The sequence below is a fragment of the Ammospiza caudacuta genome, chromosome 14 (genome assembly GCF_027887145.1).
Source record: "Ammospiza caudacuta isolate bAmmCau1 chromosome 14, bAmmCau1.pri, whole genome shotgun sequence".
NCBI classification, from domain to species: domain Eukaryota; kingdom Metazoa; phylum Chordata; class Aves; order Passeriformes; family Passerellidae; genus Ammospiza; species Ammospiza caudacuta.
The window spans coordinates 1,367,627-1,388,279 of record NC_080606.1 but is presented as its reverse complement, the minus strand read 5'-3'; the positions used below and the strand labels follow the sequence as shown (position 1 = coordinate 1,388,279).

Genomic DNA, 20,653 nt, shown 5'->3' with positions numbered 1-20,653 from the left:
CCGACGCGTTTCCGGCCGCGGGGCCGCCGGGAGCCCGGAACCGCCATGGCCGGCAGCGGCAGCGGGCCCGCGCTGGAAACCGTGAGGGGGCACCGGGAGCCGGGCTGGGATCGGGATCGGGGTTGGGGTTAGGGTTGGGATCGGGGGGCCCCGCTCGCTCCCTTCCATGAGGTGGAGCGGGGGCCGGGCCCTTCTCCCGAGGAAAAGCAGCCTCGCGTTGTGCCGGGGAGGGTCAGGTTGGATATTAAAGGACATTCCTTCATGGACAGGGCTGTCCGGCCTGGCACAGCTGCCCAGGGCAGTGGTGGAGTGCCCGTCCCTGGAGGGATTCAAAGCCGTGTGGATGTGGCACTTGGGGACACGGGTTGGGGTGGCCTTGGCAGTGCTGGGGGATGGCTGGACTTGGTGCTCTTGCAGGGCTTTTCCAGCCTCAGCAATTCCCTGATTCTGTCATTCCCAAGCCTGGATTAGCGGTGGGGCACCTTCTCGTGTGGTGGGGTGGCTTCAGCATCAGGACAAATCATGTCAGGGTGGCTCCAAGGGACACCCTGTCCTCCTGTGGTAAACAGCAGCAGGTGGAGGTCAGGACTAACCTGGTTTAAAGCTAGGTGGGATTTTGGAGCTTTCCCTCCTCTCTGAAGGTGTTTTGGTGCCACAGCAAACCAGAGGTGGCCCAGCGAGACCCGCAGCCCTCCCAGCTACTCTGGGAAGCTAAGCATGGAGCTGACCCTCACCCTTCAGGTGTCCCCGGCCTCAGGGAGGTGACAGCTCCTCTCCTCTCCCTCTGGTGACAGATCCAGGCGGATGGGACGGACGGGAACTGCGTCACGTTTGTGCTGCACGACGAGGATCACACCCTGGGCAACTCCCTGCGCTACATGGTCATGAAGAAGTGAGTGGGGCCTCTGAGGGACCCCCGTGCCCTGCTCTGGCCTTCTCCTCCCTGACCCACACCTCAGCTGTCCCTGGGATGAGGCAAACCGTTCCAAATCCCCTCAGTGCACACCCTTCCAGCCTTTCTGTCACATGTGGAGCCCTGCTCCCACCTGCTGCTCCTCCTTTTCCTTGGGCTGTGTCAGGACTCTGAGAGCACCAACAGCCCTTAAAGGGCCTGACCAGCCTCTCCTGAGCCTACCCCCACACCCTCCCCTGCCCAGGAACACAGGTTAAGCTCAGCCCAGGGCTTTCAGTCCCTCCTGAGCAGCTGGAGGAGTAACTGGGTCCTGGGCTCTGTGTGCTGCCCAGAGAGGCTGTGGATTTCCCATCCCTGGGACTGTCCCAGGCCAGGTTGGACAGGGCTTGGAGCACCCTGGGGCAGTGGAAGGTGTCCCTGCCCATGGCAGGGGCTGGGACTGGGTGGTCTTTAAGGTCCCTCTGATGAATCTCTGTGACAACAAGAAGAAGCTGCTGACCAAAGCTGGGGGCAAAGCTCCATCACTCAGCTCAGCTGGAGGGAGAGGCACTGCAACATTTTGGGAGCCCCTCCAGTGCCCTGGACCATTCAGACTCTGGCAGCAGCAGAGCAGCAGCAGGTTTGGTTACAGAGAGAATTGCAAACATCCAGTATCCCATGTTTGGATCTGCAGAGTTGGCACTGCTCTGGTTGTGGTGCCAGCTGTGGCTTTGCCCTGCAGAGCTCCAGCTCAGCTCAGAGAGAGATGGGTGTGAGGGAACAAGGTCACATGTGCAGTTTCCCCTCAGCACATCCCTCCCCTGGAAACATCCAGAGCCCCAGCAGGCCTGGCATGCCCTGAGCCTCTGACTTCCCTGGGATTTGCTGAGGACTGGCCTGGGTCTCACTGCTCCCTGTCCTCTCTGCCCTCCTGCAGCCCTGACGTGGAGTTCTGTGGCTACTGCATCACACACCCCTCAGAAAGCAAGATCAACTTCAGGATCCAGACCAGAGGTGAGCCTGGGACTGTCCCTGCATGGCTGGGGCCCTGCTCTCATGGAATTCCCCCTGCTCATGCCAGCTTCCCAGGAGTCTGTCAAATAAAGGAAAGGCCTTTCTCCCTGCCCTCTGCCAGGCACTGCAGTGCTGAGCCTCAGAGGCTGCTCCCAGAATTCTGCTCCAGCTGCAATGGGAAGCAGCATTCCTGGCTCCAGGCACCTGGGCTGGCTGAGAGCAGCCCTGGCACCCCAAGCTGTGGGGCTGGGCAGGGGGCACACCCCTGGGGAGGTAAGGACTGCCCTTGGGAAGCCACCTCCCATGTCCCTAATCCATCTTTTCCCAAAGGGGCCCTTCCTGCTGTGGAGCCATTCCGGAAAGGGCTGAATGACCTGATGGGTGTTTGCCAACACGTGCTCAACACCTTTGAGGTGAGACATTCCTGGGGAGCTCAGGGTCAGTTCTGTCCCTTGGGCCATTCCTGGGGAGCTCAGGGTCAGTTCTGTCCCTTGGGCCATTCCTGGGGAGCTCAGGGTCAGTTCTGTCCCTTGGGCCATTCCTGGGGAGCTCAGGGTCAGTTCCATCCCTTGGGACATTCCTGGGGAGCTCAGGGTCAGTTCTGTCCCTTGGGCCATTCCTGGAGGGTTCAGGTCAGTTCTGTCCCTTGGGCCATTCCTGGTCTGTTCTGTCCCTTGGGCCATTCCTGGGGAGCTCAGGGTCAGTTCTGTCCCTTGGGCCATTCCAGGTCCCTTCTGTCCCTTGATCCCAGCGTGGGAGGCTGACTCCTGTGTTGGAGACACCTTTGGCAGGAGAGCCTGGGAGGTTTTTGGCCAGGCTCTGCCTGATCCTTGGCATGGCCTGGCTCCCTGTCCCTTGAGTGACTGTAACGCTCAGGCACTTCCAAAAGCACCTGGAGCTCTGTCAGAGCTTCCCAGCCTTTCCAGGCTCTGATCAGAGTAATCCCAGCACAGCAGGGTGGTGGCTCTGTGCCACCCCAGGGACACATTGGTGACATTTATGCTTTTGTTTCAGAGGAGCATGAAGGAGTTCAGGGCACAGAAGGAGGAGGAGATGCAGTAGCCTTTGGGAATGGCATGGATGTAATCTCTGTTGAATTCCCTGTGTCCAAACGAGTTTTTTTTTTTGTTGTTGTTGTTTTTTTATTACTTTGCTGCAAAATGTATTTTCTTTAATAATAAAGTTTATTCATTTAGATGCTGCAGAGCTCATGATGTGTTCTGCTCAGCACAGGGATGGAAAGTCATAGAACGTGGAGACAGACTGCTCCACAGATTGGGAAATTTGGGAAAATTCTCCAAATTTGGGAAAATTTTTGCTCTGCGGATTGGGAAAGTGGGCTGTGTTGATATTCCTCAGTCTCTGTTTTCCTTGAAACCCATTTGTCTTTTACGATTTATTTGTAAAACATTTACATTTGAGTGAAAGTTAAGCTAAAAGCCCACCCCAACACCTGGAGAATGTTTTAATTGCAGGTCTTGTCTCTTCTCCCCTTTTCCTCTCTCCATTTCTTTCTATGACAAGGTAGAAGGGGGAAAGAAGGAAAAGAGAGATGTGGGAAAATGAGCAAAGAATCATCAAAAGCCTGATAAATACAACTTTTTGATGTAGTTTTTCTGGAAGTTTTGGCAAGAACGTTAGAATGGGATCACATGGATTCTCAGTCACATGGAGTCACATGGATTGCAGTCACAGACTGGTTTGTGTTGGGAGGGACCTCCACTCCCTCTCCTCCCACCCCTGCCATGGGCAGGGACTCCTTCCCCTATCCCAGGGTCCTCCAAGCCCTGCCCAGCCTGGCCTTGAGAATTGCTGGCACATCACCTGGGGGATGAATTATTGCCAATAATCAATTCGAGAGGGCCCTTTCCCATGTTTTACTTTGCTCTAGTGGCTCTTCCAGCTGAGACTGGACCTTCTCCACTGCCTTTCCCACCTCCACATGACCACAAGGACATCTCTGTGCCTCACAGGGATTTATCCAGGCTTTGCTTGGCTTTTACAGCTGGGAATTGTCACTCTCCCTCTCCTCCTCACCCCACAGGGTGACCACCCCAATGTTGCTTCCCTTCCCACACGCATCCCCCAACCCCACATTCCACCCCGAGGCAATGGCCAGAAGTCCCTTGGCTTTTCTGTGAGGAAATGAAAAATCCTGTGAGGATGTGAATGCCCTTCCCTCTCCTGAGGGGACCTCTGGGGTCAGGGCTTGGAGCAGGTCCTGGGGAGTGCTCCAGCTCCTTCCAGCTGGGTGAGGACACAGCAGCAAAGCAGATCCAGGCCCAGCCAGGGAGAGCCCGGGGGAGGATCGGAGGGGTCCTGCTGTCCCTGTGCCTTGTCCTGGACAGTGACCCGGCTTTAGGAGGAGCTGTACTTGTTGCTCAGGCGGGAGCTGCTCCTGTCCAGCCCCAGCTCCTGCCCCGTGGCTTTCCACTTGCCAACAGAGCCCTTCTCATCCGTGGGGGTGATGCTCAGGGCCGGCCTCTGGCACCAGCAGCACAGGCAGGACTGGGGAGACACAAGAGGGAGAGGTCACACGTGTGGGATATGGGGAAAGAGGAGGGAATATTCCCATAATGTGCCAGCAGGTGTCCCTGCACAGAGCCAGGCTGGGAATTGCTGAGCCTTGCTGTCCTGCAGCTCTGCTGGGAGTGGGTTTTCCAGGATGGTGGTGAGGGTGGGAAATGAGGACACTGAAATTTGGGGCATTTTTTGTAATTATGTGTTCTTATCATTAGGGGACAGAAATTACAGGTGATGCTTAGCTCCCATCCCAACAGGTGGACTCAACTCCCATCCCATCCCATCCCATCCCATCCCATCCCATCCCATCCCAATCTCCTTCCCTTTCTTTCTCAGGGCTTCACTACTCCTGACAATTATCTCCCAAAATCTTGGGTTCAAAGTCTGCAGCAGCCCCAGCCCCTGGTCTGATTGACTGTGGGGATGTTCCTGTCCCAGAGTGACAGGGAATTTTGAGATTGTCCTAAATCCTGCTCTGGCAAAAGCCTCCCCCAGCAGGACACTGAGCTCTGGTGTACTTGGGGAAGAGAGGGATCTAACAGGGAAAATTTGGGATGAGGAATAAGATCAGCTTGTGCCCCTGGTCATTCCTACCTGGAAGCAGTTCTTGAATTTCCGGCTGACAAAGTACAGAGCCACGGGGTTGATGCAGGAGTTGAGGGAGGCCATGTTGATCCCAAAATAATCCATCACCAGGAGGAAGCTGAGATGGGAAGGGAGATAACAGATGTGTCAGAAGCTCATGGAGAACAGAGGGAATTTCCAAACTGCCTGCCCTGGGATCCTGCTTCTGTGGAGGAGCAGTGACTGATAACCGAGCTGAGCACATATCCATCCTTCCCCGAGAAAAAAAACACTTTTCCTTGCATGGAGCATTCCCTGAGGAAGCCAAGAGCAGGAGCTGTGATTTCTCCTGGTGCTCCTGATGTTCCCAAACCCCAGCAGAGCTGCAGCCCCTGGCCTGGGCTGGATTTTGGCTGGTGGGTGGAAGGGGAGGGAGATGGGCATCTCCCACCTGGCAGAAAGTGAGGAACCCTCAGCCCTGCTATGCCCAGGAGACCTCAGCCTCACAGAGACATTCCAAAATTTAATTTAACCCTTCTCACATCCCCCTGCCCTCTCTGTGCCCATCAGGAGGGCAGTGCAGTCTGGGCAAGGAATTACTGAAAGCAGGAGGTGGAAGGCAGCTCCCCCAGCCTGGTCCCACCCAGCAGGGCCTGTGCAGGTGCCAGGGAGGTCCCAGGCTGGTGTCCCCTGCTGGGGCTCTACTGTTGGGATCTCTAGCTGGTCACAGTGACTCTGAGAAGAGTTAGAAAGTCTCTTTTCCCAGCCTGAGCTTGAAGAAGGAGTCAGGGCTCTTCGTTTCTTGGTCTCAAGGTTGTTTATTGTATCTTATCTATAAAATTCTTTCTCCTGTCCTGCCAAGGTCTGTCCAGCAGGACAGTTCCAGGCACTCTGCCTGCCCCAGGGCAGTGTTGGGTCTTTATACTAAAAACTACATGTGCAATGTTTACAGTTACTTTCCAATACCCATCACCTGTGTTAGACAGTGAGCTTCTACTCTAAACCAATCTGCAAGTGCCACCATCACAGCAGAAGATGGAGGCCCAGAAGAAGAAGGAGAAAGGCTGGAAACACCCAGATCCCTCCATCTTACCTCCTGAACCCCCATACCAAAAACCCCCAAAATCTACTTTTCCACCCCGTGATAACTTCACTGTTATTCTACCTAAACTGTTGTGGCTGGCTGACCTTCATCTAAGGTTGGTGATTTGCTCCACGGGTCATAATCAAACCCACAGGTGTTTTGGGCTCTGTGCCAGGGTCTCTGAGCCCCCTGGATGGGGTCCTGGCTGTCCTGGGCAGCAGAGGGATGTTCTGGGTTCCCACACCGTACCTGAGCAGCTCGCAGCGGTTGGGGTCCGTCTGGTCGTAGATGGTTTTCTTGAGGATGCGGCTGAGGTGCAGGGGCAGCCAGCAGAGAGCAAAGATCACCACCAGGCAGAACACGGTCTTGGCCACCTCCCGGCGCTGCCAGACAGGGCAGGGGCAGGATGAGCACGGGGGAGCAGATCCCAAATCGTGGCATGGTGGAATGGTTTGGATTGGAGGGAACCTTAAAGCTCGTCTCACCATGGGCAGGGACATTTCCCACCAGCCCAGGTTGGTCCTGGAGCCCTGCACCAGCTCCAGGCTGCAGAAAGGGGCAGGGCAGCACAGCTCCACCTGGACAGACCCCTCCCCACCACTGCTGGGTGGCTCTGCTGGGATGGTGTTCCCTGGGACACGGGGCCTCCTGCGCCCACCCAGCACACTGCTAACGTGGCAACCACTGGAGCTCCTCAGGGAATCATTCCCAAAACGTGGGAGGGGACAGTGAACTCTTCCCTGCACCCTTGTCTGGGATTTGGCACATCCAGCCTTTGATTCCTCGGGGAATCATTCCCAAAGTGTGGGAGGGGACAGTGAACTCTTCCCTGCACCCCTTGGCTGGGATTTGGCACATCCAGCCTTTGGTCCAGTGTGGTGTGGGCTGGGATAAATGACCAGGAGAGCTCCAATGAAGCCAGAAGGGTTTGAGGTCATCCTTAATGCTGGAGATTATGGAGCTGAAGCCCTTTTCCCTGGTGTAATCCCTGCACCAACATGCCAAGATCCTCTGTGAGGCTCTGCCAGCTCATCCTGTCCTTCAGAGGGATGGGAAGTATCCCCCCTCTGAGAGCACTCCCTCTCTTTGGGGTGCCAGCATTCCTCCCTGCTCTCTCACCCGTTTCATGTGGTCATTCAGAGCGATCCTCATCCCGTTCCTCTTGCTCAGCATCTCACAGGACATGAGGGTGTAGAAGATGCCCGTGCACACCAAGGGCAGGCAGAAATAGAAGCCAAAAAGCCACCAGTCCTTCACATCCCGGTAGAACTGTGGGGAAAGGGAGAGAGGGCAGCTGGAAATGGGGCCAGGGCAGCAGAGGGGACTTGGGAGGTGCACATGTACCCTCCTGGAGCGTGATTGGGATGGGGATGCACAGGTACTCTCTTGAAGCAGGATTGGGATTGGGGTTGTGTCACAGACATCTTTTATGAAAAATCCTTTCTTTAGGATTTTTTCTCCTGAGAAGCTGGGAGGCCTCAGGAACAAAATGCAAACAATGATTATCTGCTGCTGTGGGATGCAACAGGTGCATCTGGGATTGGTCTCATGTGGTTGTTTCTAATTAATGGCCAATCACAGTCAGCTGGCTCAGACTCTCTGAGAGTCACAAGCCTTTGTTATCACTCCTTTCTTTTTCTATTCTTAGCTAGCCTTGTGATGAAATCCTTTCTTCTATTCTTTTAGTATAGTTTTAATATAATATATATGATAAAATAATAAATCAGCCTTCTGAAACATGGACTCAGATCCTTGTCTCCTCCCTCATCCTCAGACCCCTGTGAGCACCGTCACAGGGTTGGGATTGGGATTGGGGTTGGGATTGGGATTAGGATTGGGGTTGGGATGCACAGGTACCCTCATGAAGCGGGATTTCTGCTCCGAGGCCAGCATGCACACCCACAGGTGCTGCTCCCAGTAGCTCAGCTCCACCATGTCGAAGGCGATGGCCTCGGGCACGGCCAGCACAATGGCCACTGCCCAGATCAGCAGCACCTCCACAGCCTTCCACATGGGGATCCCAATGCCCTGGATCCGGCTCCAGGACGCCACGGCTCGGTACCTGCCCAGGGTGGGAATGGCACAGAAGCAGATGGGAGAGAGAAAAGCAGCCAGGGAGGGGAGCTGAGGGTGTGGGTTAGAATTGTCCCCAAAGGTCCTTTCCCTCCACCTCTGAACCTTCCCAGGTGTGGGAATGGGAAGCAGGGGCTCAGAGGACGGATGGGATGGGATGGGATGGGATGGGATGGGATGGGATGGGATGGGATGGGATGGGATGGGATGGGGCTGTCCTTGGCCACTCTTCCTCACCACCCCACCCACACCCTGATCCTCCCCTCAGCCTTTCCCAGCAGGATTTCAGCTCTGTCACCAGAGAGTTCCTGCTGGGTTGCAGCTCCACATGACAGCAGTCTGTGCCCATCTTGGCACTGGCCTGGGAATGAGCTCCTGGTTCTGCCTCTGGTTCCCACCAATGGACAGGGCAGGCAGGACAGGGCTGGGGTGGCTGTTGTGTCTCACCTGTCGATGCTGAGGGCACAGAGGCTGAGCACTGTGATGCCCACAGAGGCTTTCTGGATGAAGGGCACCAGCTTGCAGACCTGCACGCCGAAGGGCCAGTCCTTGGCCAGGAGCTGGGGAGGACCCACAGGTTAGCAGGCTGCTTTGGGAATGTGCTCCCAGCTTCCTCTCTGGGGGTGCACCCAGGGCTGTGGGGAGCCCACAGAGAGCAGGGAGAGCTCCCTGAGCTTCCCACCATTGGGAATGTGGGCACTTTCCCACAGTTTGCTGGCACTGGTAAACTTTCATTTCCCTGACTGGACACAGAGATGAAGGGCGGTCCAGACACCAGTTCCTGACTCCAGAGCCTGGGGGCTTTTGAATGGATCTGAGTCCTAAACTCCACACAAGGCTGCTTTGGATTGTTTTCAAAGTGAGAATCAAAGTCATGCTCTGACACAGCCAGAATCCAGCCTGGCCAGCTCCAGAGCCGTGTGTCCTGAGCCTTTTGCAGATTCTGATCCCTGAGCACACAGGATGGGCTCTGTGGCCCCACGCTCAGCCAGGACAAGCAGAGGTGGGGACGATGTGTCCTGACAGCTGGAGAAATCCAGGCCACTCATTCCAGAGGAGACTGAGGCTGAGTTCACAACCCTCCTGTCCCCCTTGTCCCTGGAGCCCTTCCTGAGCCTACCCCAGAACCAACCACCCATCCCAGCTCTCCTTGGGCCTCAGCAGCAACACAAACCATGGAACCCCAGAAGGGTTTCTGAGGCACCTCAAAGCCCATCCCATCTCGTCCCATCCCATCCCACCCTTGCCATGGCAGGGACACCTCCACCACCCCAGGCTGCTCCCAGCCCCATCCAGGCTGGCCTTGGCCATTTCCAGGAATGCAGGGGCAGGCACAGCCCGTGCAGGAGCCCCTCCCAGCCCCCAGGGATGCAGAGCAGCCCCGTGCCCGCCGTGCCAGGCAGAGCCCACCTTGTAGACGTTGATGGGCAGCGCGATGAGGATGTAGAGCAGGTCGCCCAGGGCCAGGCTGGCGATGAGCACGTTGGGGCCGTTCCTCATGCACTTGTTCTTGTAGATGATGCGCAGCAGCGTGGAGTTGCCGATGATGCCCACGACGAAGATGGTGCAGGACACGATGGTGTTGATGTACTTGAAGGCGTGGCGGATGTCGGCGGGCCGGGCGCACACGGGCAGCAGCGGCGCCTCCGAGGGACGGCTCCCGGCGGCGCCCGACGCGTTGGGCACGGCCCCCGGCAGCCCAAGATGCACCAGGCCCTGGGGCTGCTCCCGGCCCAGCTCCCCCAGGGGCACCGCGCTCTCCTGGAGGGGTCCGGGGGTCTGGCTGTGCGCCCCCGAGAGCAGGCAGCTCAGCACAATGGCCAGGGTGGCAGGGAAGGGGATGGGTCCTGCTGAGGAGGGTACAGCCAGGCTGGGGGCTGCAGGAGTGCTCATGGTGCTTGTGGGGTGTCCTGGGGGTGTCCTGGGATCTGCCAGGGGAGAAAGGGAGCAGGGAGAGAAATTGTTTAGCAGAGGATGGAGAGAGAGAGGAGAGTTGTTCAGCCTGCAGAGGAGGAGGCTGAGGTCGGACCTCACTGGTTTTACAACAGATTTGGTTTAACAACAGATTTGTGTTTAACAGCAGATTTGGTTTTAACAACAGATTTGATTCAGTTTAAGGCGAGCTGGGGAGGCAGTGTTTTCCTCTCCAGTGCTTTGTAGAGGATGTAGAGCAGGTTGCCCAGGGGCCATGAGCACTTTGGGGCCGCTCCTCATGCACTTGTTCTTGTGAAGAACAAGGAGAGGCAGCTCAGGACAATGGCCAGGGCATGGAAGGGGATGGGTCCTGCTGAGGAGGGGGCTGCAGGAGTGCTCATGGTGCTTGTGGGGTGTCCTGGGGGTCCTGTGGGATCTGCCAGGGGAGAAAGGGAGCAGGGAGAGAAATTATGTAGCAGAGCATGGAGAGATGAAAGTTGTCCAGCCTGCAGAGGAGGAGGCTGAGGTCAGACCTCACTGGGGTCTGAAAGCTCCTCACAAGAGGCAGCCCTGATCTCTGCTCTCTGTGAGCGGGGCCAGACCCAGGGAACAGCTGGAGCTGTGCCAAGGAGGGATAGGCTGGAGCTCAGGGAAAGGTCCTGCCCCAGAGGATGCTGAGCACTGCCCAGACTGCCCAGGGAATGGGCACAGCCCCAAGGCTGCCAGAGCTCCAGGAGGGTTTGGACAGTGCTCCAGGGATGCCCAGGGTGGGATTTTGAGGGGTCCATGCAGGAAGAGGGGCTGAGCTGGGTGATCCCTGGGGGTCCCTTCCAAGCTGGGATATTCTATTTTATGATTCAATTCTATTTATGAGTTGCTGGAGAGCTCCATCATCATAGCAAGCAAACGATGCCAGATTGGATCCCACCAGGTCAGAGCTGCTGACCCTGTGGGTGGGGTTTGTGCTGCTAAATTTAAACAGTGCAGTAGAACAAAGTGGAAGGAGAACAAACTGTCCCTTGTGCCTGTGACGTGGCCCTGCAGGGGCTGGGACACCTGTCTGTGCTCAGGGACTGTGGCAGCAGGGGCTGCACCTCCTGCATTGCTGCTCCTGGGCAGTCCCAATCCCTCCTGGGATCACCCAAGCCCACAGGATCACTGAGTCCAAGCTGTGCCCAATCCCCACCTCCTCAGAAGCCCAGAGCTCTGAGTCCAGGTGTTCTCTGGACACCTGCAGGGCTGGGCACTCCAAATTTCCCTGGGCAGCCCCTTCCAAGGCCTGACCACCCTTTCCATGGGGAAATTCCTCCTGGTGCCCACCCTGATGTCCCCTGGCCCATCCTGGGGCTGTTCTCTCTGCTCCTCTGCCTGTTCCCTGGGAGCACAGCCCAACCTCCCCCTCCTGTCAGGACTGTAGGGTTTCGTTTTGGGCCATTTAGCTCCTGACAGGTTGAGGCTGCACTTTTGGGGCGCCTCTGTCAATGCCTGCCCATCTGGGCAGCTCTGCAGCCCCACCTCAGGCTCCAGAGAACCAGCAGTACTTTTCCAGCTCATTCCAGGGGGAAACTGAAGCCTCACCACCATCCCCCTGCCCAGCTGGTCCCAGGGCTGCCCCTGCAAAGGGAGGGCTCAGCACAGCCCTGCTGGGGAAACGCTGCAGGGCTTTTGCAGCAGGGCCACCCTGATTGCTGAGCTCTCAGCCATGGGTGTGCAGCAGCACAGCCCCTCCCTGCCCTTCCTCACCCCATCAATGAGGAGCTGCCCAGCCCCTCCCTGCCCTTCCTCCCCAGCCCCTGCTGCCCTGCCCGGGGCTGTGACTCTCCCTGGGCTCCCTGCAGCCCTTGCTGCTGGCACAGGGAAAGGTCTCCATGGCTGGAGTGTCCCCAGGGTGGTTTTGCTGTGCTGAGCTCTGAGCAGGCAGGAGGAGCCCAGGGGCTGCCCCATAAACACAGGAGGGAGCTGGGGGTGGCTCCATCCCAGGGGAGGATTGAGGAGGGGGCTCAGGGAGAGCCAGGCTGGAAATGAGCCCAGAGAAGGAGCAAACTCCAACCTGTTCCTCAAACAGGGATAAATCTGGGACTCCTGGTTGGAGTGAATAAGGAACACTTTTGTCAAACTGTGAAACTTCCCAGCTCTGGGGGAAGAAGAAATGGCTGTGGCTGGGCTGGGAACTGGAGCCTTTGTGAGAGTGCCTGGGATTTCCCTGCTCCAGGGAACAATGAGGCAGGGATCAGGGACCAGGGAGCCTGACTGGGAGCAGAGCAGGGGCTCAAGCTCTGCTCTGACTCCTCCAGGCAGAGCTGGGGTCTGATCCCAAACCCGCTGCACCCCGGGAGCTGCTCCCATTTCTGTAACTGTTCCATATCCCAGCTCTGTTCAGCTGGGAGTGACAGCCAAGGCACTCCAGCTGCAGCAGGGCTCTCCCTGCCCATGGCCAGGGCAATCCTGGGCCCAGCACAGCTCCCACCCTGGAGGAGGTGGCCAGGCCAGGCAGGAGCCCCAGGACTGCCCACAACTCCTGTGGGCACAGCTGTGCCTCCCCAGGGGCTCAGCCTTTGTGGGAATGCCTGGGCTGGGCTGGGAAGGGTGAAGGAAGCAAGGGAGAGATGGATAAACACCCCAAAGGATCACAAACCTGGGCACAATCCCTGCTCTGAGCTGTTCCAGGGATTTCAGCCTCGCTGTCCCCCCCAGCCATGCCTGGCATCGGTGCCCACGGGGGGTGTGCCCAGCTCTGCTCCCCACTGTGCCCACAGGATTGCAGCTCTCAGGAGAGGGCAGACCCTGCTCAGAATTCCTGCCTGGGGTCCCCAAGAGCTCTCAGGGACAGCTCTGGATGGCACAGCCATTGTCTGGGGGACAGAGGTGACACTGGCAGAAAGTGCCAGAGCACCCCTGGGACAGGGAACGTGCCCAGAGCCCCCCACAGCCCCCCACAGCTGTTTCATGAGCCCAGCCAGGCCTCTGAGCTCTGGTAAAGAAAAATGCAGAAGCACAAAACCCCTGGGGCTTGGAGAGGAGCTCATGTGAGGGAGGATCACAGGACACAGCTCCTGCCCAGCCCCTCCAGGACACAACCACAGAGCACTGGAGAGGAAAACACTTCCTCCCCAGCTCGCCCTAAACTGCATCAAATCTTATTAAACCCAAAATTCAGGCAAAGAGAAAATGTTTGCTCCTGTCCAGCTGCCCATTTACTCCTTGCTCTTGCCATCTTGGAGTGCTTGGAAGCACAGCCCTTCCTCAGCTGAGGGAAACTGAGGCACAGGAGCATCAATAACCTTGTTTAGATGGGAAACCAACACCAGCACGGTTAAACCCCAGATCCAGATCCAGAACTGCTTTCACCCATCCCAGTGGGAATTTTAACTGTGCTGAGCCCAGATGGCAGCTGAAGCCACTGGAATGCTGACATGGAGACTCCCAGAGAGAAACTCAGACCGAAAACTGTCACCTCAACCCTCCAGAGCTGATTCTGGCTGGAAGGTGCCGTGGGTGGGATTGGAATCCCTCTTCCCTGGGAGCCCAGGAGAGCCCAGCACCTCCATCCCCACACCCAGCAGCCTCTCCCTCCATCCTCCTCCTCCTCTCCCTCCCTTCAGAGCAGTTCCACCTCTCCAGGCTCAGCTCTGCAGACACCAAGCACAGCTTTTCTGTGGGCAAATATTGCAGCACAACCTCTGTGGATGGCGGAGAGGTGACAGCAGCACATCCCACCCCCGGGGCTCCCTGCCCTGAGCCCAGCCCGGCAGCAGGAGGAGCTCCTACCCAGGTGTGCTGATTCCTCCTCTCCTGCCACATCCTGCACCTTGTCCAGCCACCGTGGTGCCTCCAGCACCTTCCGCAGAGGGAGCTGCAAAAATTCCCCCAGACACAAGGAATCATTTTGTCTGCAGGTTAATGCACAGGAGAGCAAAGCTTTCCTTGGAGTTACCTTCCTGCTGCCCCTGGAGTGTGGGAGCTGCTCCTCAGGGCTCCTTCCCCCTGCTGGGCATGTCCTGGGGGAGCTGCACTGCTCTGGATGCTGGGCTTGGCGTTTGAGAGGGGCTGGAGCTGTGGAAAACGCTCCTTGCTGCCGTGGGTGGTTTTATAGAACATCCCAGGGCTCCCCCAGCTCAGCCCCTGCGCCAATGGCTGATGGGGATGGGGATGGAGGAGGGAAAGGCGGGAGAAACACGGGACAGCTCTGGGGAGGAGTGACAATAACAAACAAATAAAGCTGCGCGGGGCTGCCACTGCCTGCTCGGTGAGGGACACGATCCTCAGCACAGGGTTTGTGCAAAGCTCCTGGTGAGAACTGCAGCAGCCTGGCTCTGCTCAGTGGTCAGGGTTTGTACATAGGGCAGAAATCGTCTGTGTATGCAGGAAAAGCCAGGTTTAGTGGGGAGGACATGGAAATAAAGCCAGGTTTAGTGAGAAGAATATGGAGGTGAAACCAGGTTCAGTGGGAAGGGCACAGAGGTAGAGCCAGGTTTAAGTGGGAAGGACATGGAAACAAAACCAGGTTTAGTGGGAAGGACATGGAAACAAAACCAGGTTTAGTGGGAAGGACACAGAGGTAGAGCCAGGTTTAGTGGGAAGGACATGGAAATAAAGCCAGGGTTAAGTGGGAAGGACATCAGGAAAAGCCAGGTTTAGTGGAAGGACATGGAAATAAAGGCAGGTTTAGTGGGAAGGACACAGAGGTAGAGCCAGGTTTAAGTGGGAAGGACAGCAGGAAAAGCCAGGTTTAGTGGGAAGGACATGGAAATAAAGCCAGGTTTGGTGTGAAGGACAGCAGGAAAAGCCAGGTTTGCTGGGCTGGGCTGGAAGGACACAGCCCATCTCTGGCCTTGCCTGGAGCACTCAGCTCTGTCCCATTTTGTCCAGTAACACCCAGAGATGTTTCCACCTTCTGTGTCCCAGAGTTGACTCTGGAGCTCAGTGGGTCATTCCTGCACCTTGGTGCATCCCTGGGGCTCTGGGGCTGGATTTTGCTCTGGGAGCAGACAAGTCCATTGCCAGCTGGAGGCTCTGAAGGGCAGCAGGAGGTGACCTGGCCCTGTCCCTGTCCCCTGTGCCCTCTCCATCCCAGGCAGAGCAGGGAGAGCCCCTCAAAGGCTCCTCTGCCCGGGGCACAATCCATGGATTTAACCACCCCTTAACCCTTTGGCCTCTGTGAGGAGCTGCAGCTTTTCCTGGGCTCTCCTCCCCAACACAGAGGGGTTTGGGGCGTGCAGGGCCCCCCTCCCTGCCTATTCTGGGCCAGTCACGTTCCTGCACGGGACAGGCCATGAATGGCCCCCTCTGTTCTGCTGGGGACAAAGGATGGCTCCAAGCCCTGGAGACCCCAGGAAAGCCCAGCCTTGCCCAGCCAGGGGGGCCCTGACACAGCCTGGGGTCCGGGGCTGGTGCTGAGTCCCATCAATGGTGAGAATGAAAGCCCAAAGCCAGGCCACATGCCGCGCTGTGTGTCCCAGCAGGAAAGCAGCACAGCCTCCAGGGATCCCTGAGGCCTCAGCCCAGGGCACCCATCCCTCAGGGCTGTGCCAGCTGTGGGAATGTGCCAATGGCTTTGTCCAAGCCACAGGAACAGCTTTGCCAGGCAGGGGTTGGTGAGGGGGATGGCTGCTGCTCCCAGCTGGAATCACAGGGTGTGACCTGCATGGGACAGGTGGGAGCTGCCCCACAGAGGCTCAGCTGGGCTCTGCTTTGGGGTGAGGAGATTGAATGGAATCCGATTTACAGGTGAGGCCATGGAGCAGAGAAACATCTGGAGAATCATTTGGGAGGTTCTCCTTTCCCCTCCCAACATCTGGGCGCTCACCCCATGGCAGGGGGAATGCAGCTGTGTGCCCTGGGATGGGCACAGGAGGGGATGGAGGTGCTCCCAGACCTCCCACTAATTGCTCTAATTATGGCACTAATTAGGGCACTAATTGCTCTCCACAGCCCGACCCTGACCCCATTTCAGTCCAGCTGGAGGAGCCCCATGCCCAGTGTGGGTCTGTGTTATCCCAAATGCTGTGGGAAATCAGGAATGCCTGGCAGGAGGGAACATCCCTGGAGGCACCACAAACAGCCTCTCCTCTGGGAGCTGAGCAGGAGAGCTCAGAGATATCCTTCGGGAATTCAGGCAGGTAAAACATCACAGAGAAGCGACTGCTGGGGACCTGCAGGGACAAATCCCTCAGGAAAACGTTTTTACAGGGTTGTCAGCTGGCAAATCCTGCTTTTGAGAGGCCTGGTGTCATCTGACTGAGATGCTGAGTGTATTTGTGCTCAGGCATCCTCTGGGAAGGCTTGGGTTTAATTCTGGGGGCACTGGGAATGCTGGAGTGAAAAGCTCAGAAACTGCCTCCCAGCCCGACAGCATCATTAAAATAAATAAATAGAAGATTGTGTCTGCATTTCTGGTCAAACTCCTCAAGTCCTGCTGCCAGCATTCCCTTTGCCCTGCTCTTATGCCAGAGGAGAGCTGGGGAACAGCTCTGGCATCTTTCCAGCAGTGCTTTTCTGCTGCAAATATTTTCATTCACATCAAGTTCTGCTCTATGAATTTCCCCTTCTCCTTCCCCATTCCAGGCTGATATTCCCCGGGTTTGACCCCTGGAGGAACCCAGCAGTGAAGAGTGAGGAGAACAAGAGGTGGTGCCAGTTCCTGCCATGCCCTCTGCTCCTTCCCTTTCCCATTTTAAGAAGAGCTGAGCCTGAAGCCTCAGAGCCAGGAAAAATGTCCCAGTGGCTTGGGAAGCAAACCTCCATTTGTCCCCTATTCCTGCTGCCCATCCTGCCGCACCAGCCCAGGGGGAACTCCAGGAAATTCCCCCTGGATTTAACCCTGGAACATCCAACAACTCCGGGCTGGATCCCCCAACCCGGGAATGTGCAAATAGCTGGAAAATCGGGATTATTGCAGGGTGTGCAGTGTGTGCAGCGGGACGGGTGGGTGTCTCTGCGGGTGCAGGACGGGATCGTTCATCCCACGGGATTTTCCCTTCCCGGGACAGGGAGGGGATGCCTCGGGAAGCGCCGCCACATCCCCGCTGTTCCCACGAGCCCGCGCTGACCCCGCTATTGAAGTTTTTTTTTTTGCTCATAACTTTCTTATCAGCCGGGGCCGAGCGGAGTCGAGTTCTTGGAGCTGTTGGAGGGATCGGGGCGTTTGCAGCCCGGCCGGGACAGCCAGAGGGACACGGGACAGAGAGGGGGACAACGGGAGGGACACGGGACAGACGGAGGGACACGGGACAGCGGGGTGGGACACGGGACAGCAAGGGGGACACGGGACAGACGGAGGGACACAGGAGGGACACGGGACAGCGGGGGGACACGGGACAGCCGCTGCTGCTGCTGCTGTCGCACCTCTGTCCCCGTGTCCCCGCTCGGGGGTGGCCCTGCTGGGACATAGGGCACACCGGGGATGTGCAGATGGCCCTGGTGACAAGGATCAGAGGCTGAGCTGTGTCTGTCCCTCAGGGTGCAGGAGCCCTGAGGAAGTCACAGGGGTTTGGGACAGCTCTGTGTCCCAAAGACGGGAACAGCTCTGAACAGCTCTGTGTCCCAAAGATGTGGAAACCAGTGGTGGGAGGATGTTGGTCCTGGCCTGGTGGGAAGAGGGATTAACATCACAGAATCATGGAGCTGTTGAAGTGGAAAAGACCTTTTGGCCACCACGTCCAACCATCAGCCACCACCACGAGTGGCACTAAAGCTTGTCCCCAGCTGCCACATCCGTGTGGTTTTAGCCCACTTCCAGGGATAGGAATTCCACCACTGCCCTGGGCAGCTGTGCCAGGGCTGGACAGCCCTTCTCGTGAAGAATCTTTCCCCAGTTTCCAATCTGAGCCTCCCCTGTTGGGGAAGATGAAACAGGAAAGCCTTATAAATATGATTGTCTGGCAAAAGATTTTGAGAATATGGAAGCTATTAGCGAGATTGAAATGAAAGCAAGCTTTGAGATCCCTCAGTTACTGAACAACTGGAAAACAATGGTGAGGCCAGACTGAAGGTGATCCCCTTTTGATGGAACAACACCCTCTGCTTGCAGACAGGCCCAAGGGGCAGAGCAGACCCTACAGCTTGGCAGAAGGGGCCCAAAGAGGAGTTTTTAGGGTTTAACATGTAACACAGTATGGTAATGTAGTGATTCTTATAGGCTGTAAGTAAATGCTGTAGGATTTGTATATTGTACTAGATTGGTTAGTGAGAATTAGAGTATTCAACACAGAAGAAGATTTATTGTAAAAAGAACTTTGCCCTGGTACCCCTTTTACTCTCTTACCCCTTCTACTCTCTCACCCTCTCATCCTCTCTCCCCCTCTCTTTTCTCGGGCCTGCTCTGAGGCCTGCTCTGAGCTCCCAGCAGGGCCCTGCCCCCAGGCCCTTTGCAATAAACCCCAAGTTCCAGACCTGGCTGCAGAGATCTCTCGTCTCCGTCCATCCCCACCGTGCTACCCCTGATGCTCCCACATCCCCTGGCACAGCCTGAGGCCATTCCCTCCCATCCTGTCCCTGTTCCCTGGGAGCAGAGCCTGATCCCCCCTGGCTGCTCCCTCCCGGTTTATCCAGGAGCCCCACAAGGCCTGAGGGCTCTCCAGAGGCAAGGCACCTCCCAGGTGTTCACAGGGTCGGGATTGCAGCTCTCAAGGTGGTTGATGACTGCAGGGGATCCCCCCAAAGTGCTGGTGGAATTGTCCCTCCTCACCCCGAGCTCTGCCATGGCTCCCAAGAAGGTCCCTGCTCTCCTGGGTGTGGAACTGCGGCTCCTCAGGACCCATAGTTGCTCCACAGATGATCTGGGGCCAGGCTGGACATGGGAGCGAGGCCCATGGACACAGAAATGGAATTTCTGCCCGGGTTTTGTGTGTCACATTTCCCTGAGGTGTTTTGGGGATGTCTCCCACAAACCTCCCTCTGTTGGAAGCACTGATGCCATTTGCTAATGGGCTTGATTAAAGGTGGGCTACTTGCTCCTGCAGCAGAGTGGGATGTAATTATTACATTAATTTCTCTTTAGCAGATCTTTGACTGAATCCTAAATGCTGTGGGCTTTAAACCTGAGCAAACTCCCCTGCCCTGAGTAATTGTTCTAAACTTTAATTAATCCTTTGCTTACACACACCTATGTATGTAAGAAACATTGTTATCAATTGATAGAAAATGAGAGTGGATTTGGGCTTTTAAATTTCTGAGTGCTGTTTATTATCTTCATTCATTTTGGTAAATCTACTTCATTTAAGTAGTTCAGCTCCAGAACTGTGAATATTTTGAATTCAGGGCCAAACTTCCTAAACAATTCCAATTGAAGTAAATCCAAGCACTGTCAGTAGTGGAGTGGATCCAGACCCTTCATATGAAAGCCACGAAGATCTGGGGAGATCTCCAGACCTTTCCAGGGGCTGAAGGGCTGGGGCAGATCCTCAGTGGCTTTGGCAGCACCGGAGCTCCCACAGCCACACCGAGCCAGAAGCTCAGTGGACATACCCTGGATTATTTCCCAGTGTCTCCCACCTTCCATCCCCTCCTTCTGCTTAACAAGCTTCTGAGAAAAGCTTGGACAAATGGGTTATTGCTCCTGAAATGACTGCAGATAATTAGAGAGAGATTAATGGCCTCTCCTCCAAGAGCCACCGACGCCTTCAAGTGCTGTTGACCTCTCCAGGAAACGGGAATGAGGAAAGGCAGCAGGAAACAGGCTGGACAAACAGGGTGGAATTTAGAAGCTTCAAAGTTCTGGGGAGGGCAGGACTGCTGAGATTCCCCATATTCAGCCCATGGAACCCCCTCAATGCTCACCAGAGAAAGCTGGCAATGGGGAAATGAAAAATGCCTCTTTGGCAGTGGGAAAATGCCTTGGGAATGAGAGAAAGGACAGGAAAACACCAGTGGGGATCCCCTCCTTGGCATCTGGGAGAAGACCCATCCTTCCATGGTCTGGGCTTTGGTTATACCTGGGGAAGGAGGGTGGAACAGCCAGGAATTCCAGGCTGCCCTCACTCTGGGATTTTCCAGATCACTTCCACACACTGGTGGCCAGCTAAGGGATGAGCCAGGAAAAGCCAGAATTTAATAGAGGTGGTGGCAAAATCTCAACCGGGCACTGCTGAGTTCAGACTCACCCTTGAGCGAGTCCCACCCTGAGGGAAGAGAAGAACATGGATGCCATCCAAGGAAAGGGAGAAATCCTGGCTTTGGGAGTCCCCACTGCCTAACGAGGATCTGAGCCTTTTTGATGAGTTTTGCAGTGGCACCTCCAGAAGGGACCTGGAGGAGGCTTGGAATGAACCAGCTGAGTTTTAGAGCTCTGCCCACTGGAGCCACCCCAGAGAGACAATAAAAGGGTGGGAATTGCTTTAGGAGTGTTGGAATCCTGCCAGGGGATGTTTCCTACTGCAGGTGACAGACCTGAAGTTTGGCAGCCCCACCACAGTTGTCTCTGGGTCAGCCACTGGCTGTTGAGATCAGTGTCCCCAAAAACATTTGGGGAAGACAAGAAGTGTCCCATCTGTAATTCCCTGGCTGCTTCAAGGGGATCCTGGAAGGAGAGGTGGGAAGATCATGTAGTGCACGTGTGCAGAGCTGGCTTTAGTAAGGAGCCATCAGCTAAA

General features: G+C 56.3%; 2 protein-coding genes across 2 annotated transcripts; one reads left to right on the top strand and one right to left on the bottom strand.

Moving 5' to 3' along the window:
* Positions 1-7: 7 nt before the first annotated feature.
* LOC131563766 (DNA-directed RNA polymerases I and III subunit RPAC2-like) lies at positions 8-3,103 on the top strand. The gene is made up of 5 exons (XM_058813892.1): positions 8-81; positions 795-892; positions 1,830-1,906; positions 2,237-2,319; positions 2,921-3,103. Exons 1-5 carry the CDS (start codon positions 46-48, stop codon positions 2,966-2,968), a joined length of 342 nt encoding a protein of 113 aa, XP_058669875.1. The 5' UTR covers positions 8-45; the 3' UTR covers positions 2,969-3,103.
* LOC131563764 (endothelin receptor type B-like) lies at positions 3,040-13,856 on the bottom strand. The gene is made up of 8 exons (XM_058813884.1): positions 13,833-13,856; positions 9,561-10,078; positions 8,598-8,710; positions 7,935-8,139; positions 7,197-7,346; positions 6,327-6,460; positions 5,024-5,132; positions 3,040-4,414 (listed from the first exon to the last, which is right to left on the bottom strand). Exons 2-8 carry the CDS (start codon positions 10,041-10,043, stop codon positions 4,265-4,267), a joined length of 1,344 nt encoding a protein of 447 aa, XP_058669867.1. The 5' UTR covers positions 10,044-10,078; positions 13,833-13,856; the 3' UTR covers positions 3,040-4,264.
* Positions 13,857-20,653: the final 6,797 nt, after the last annotated feature.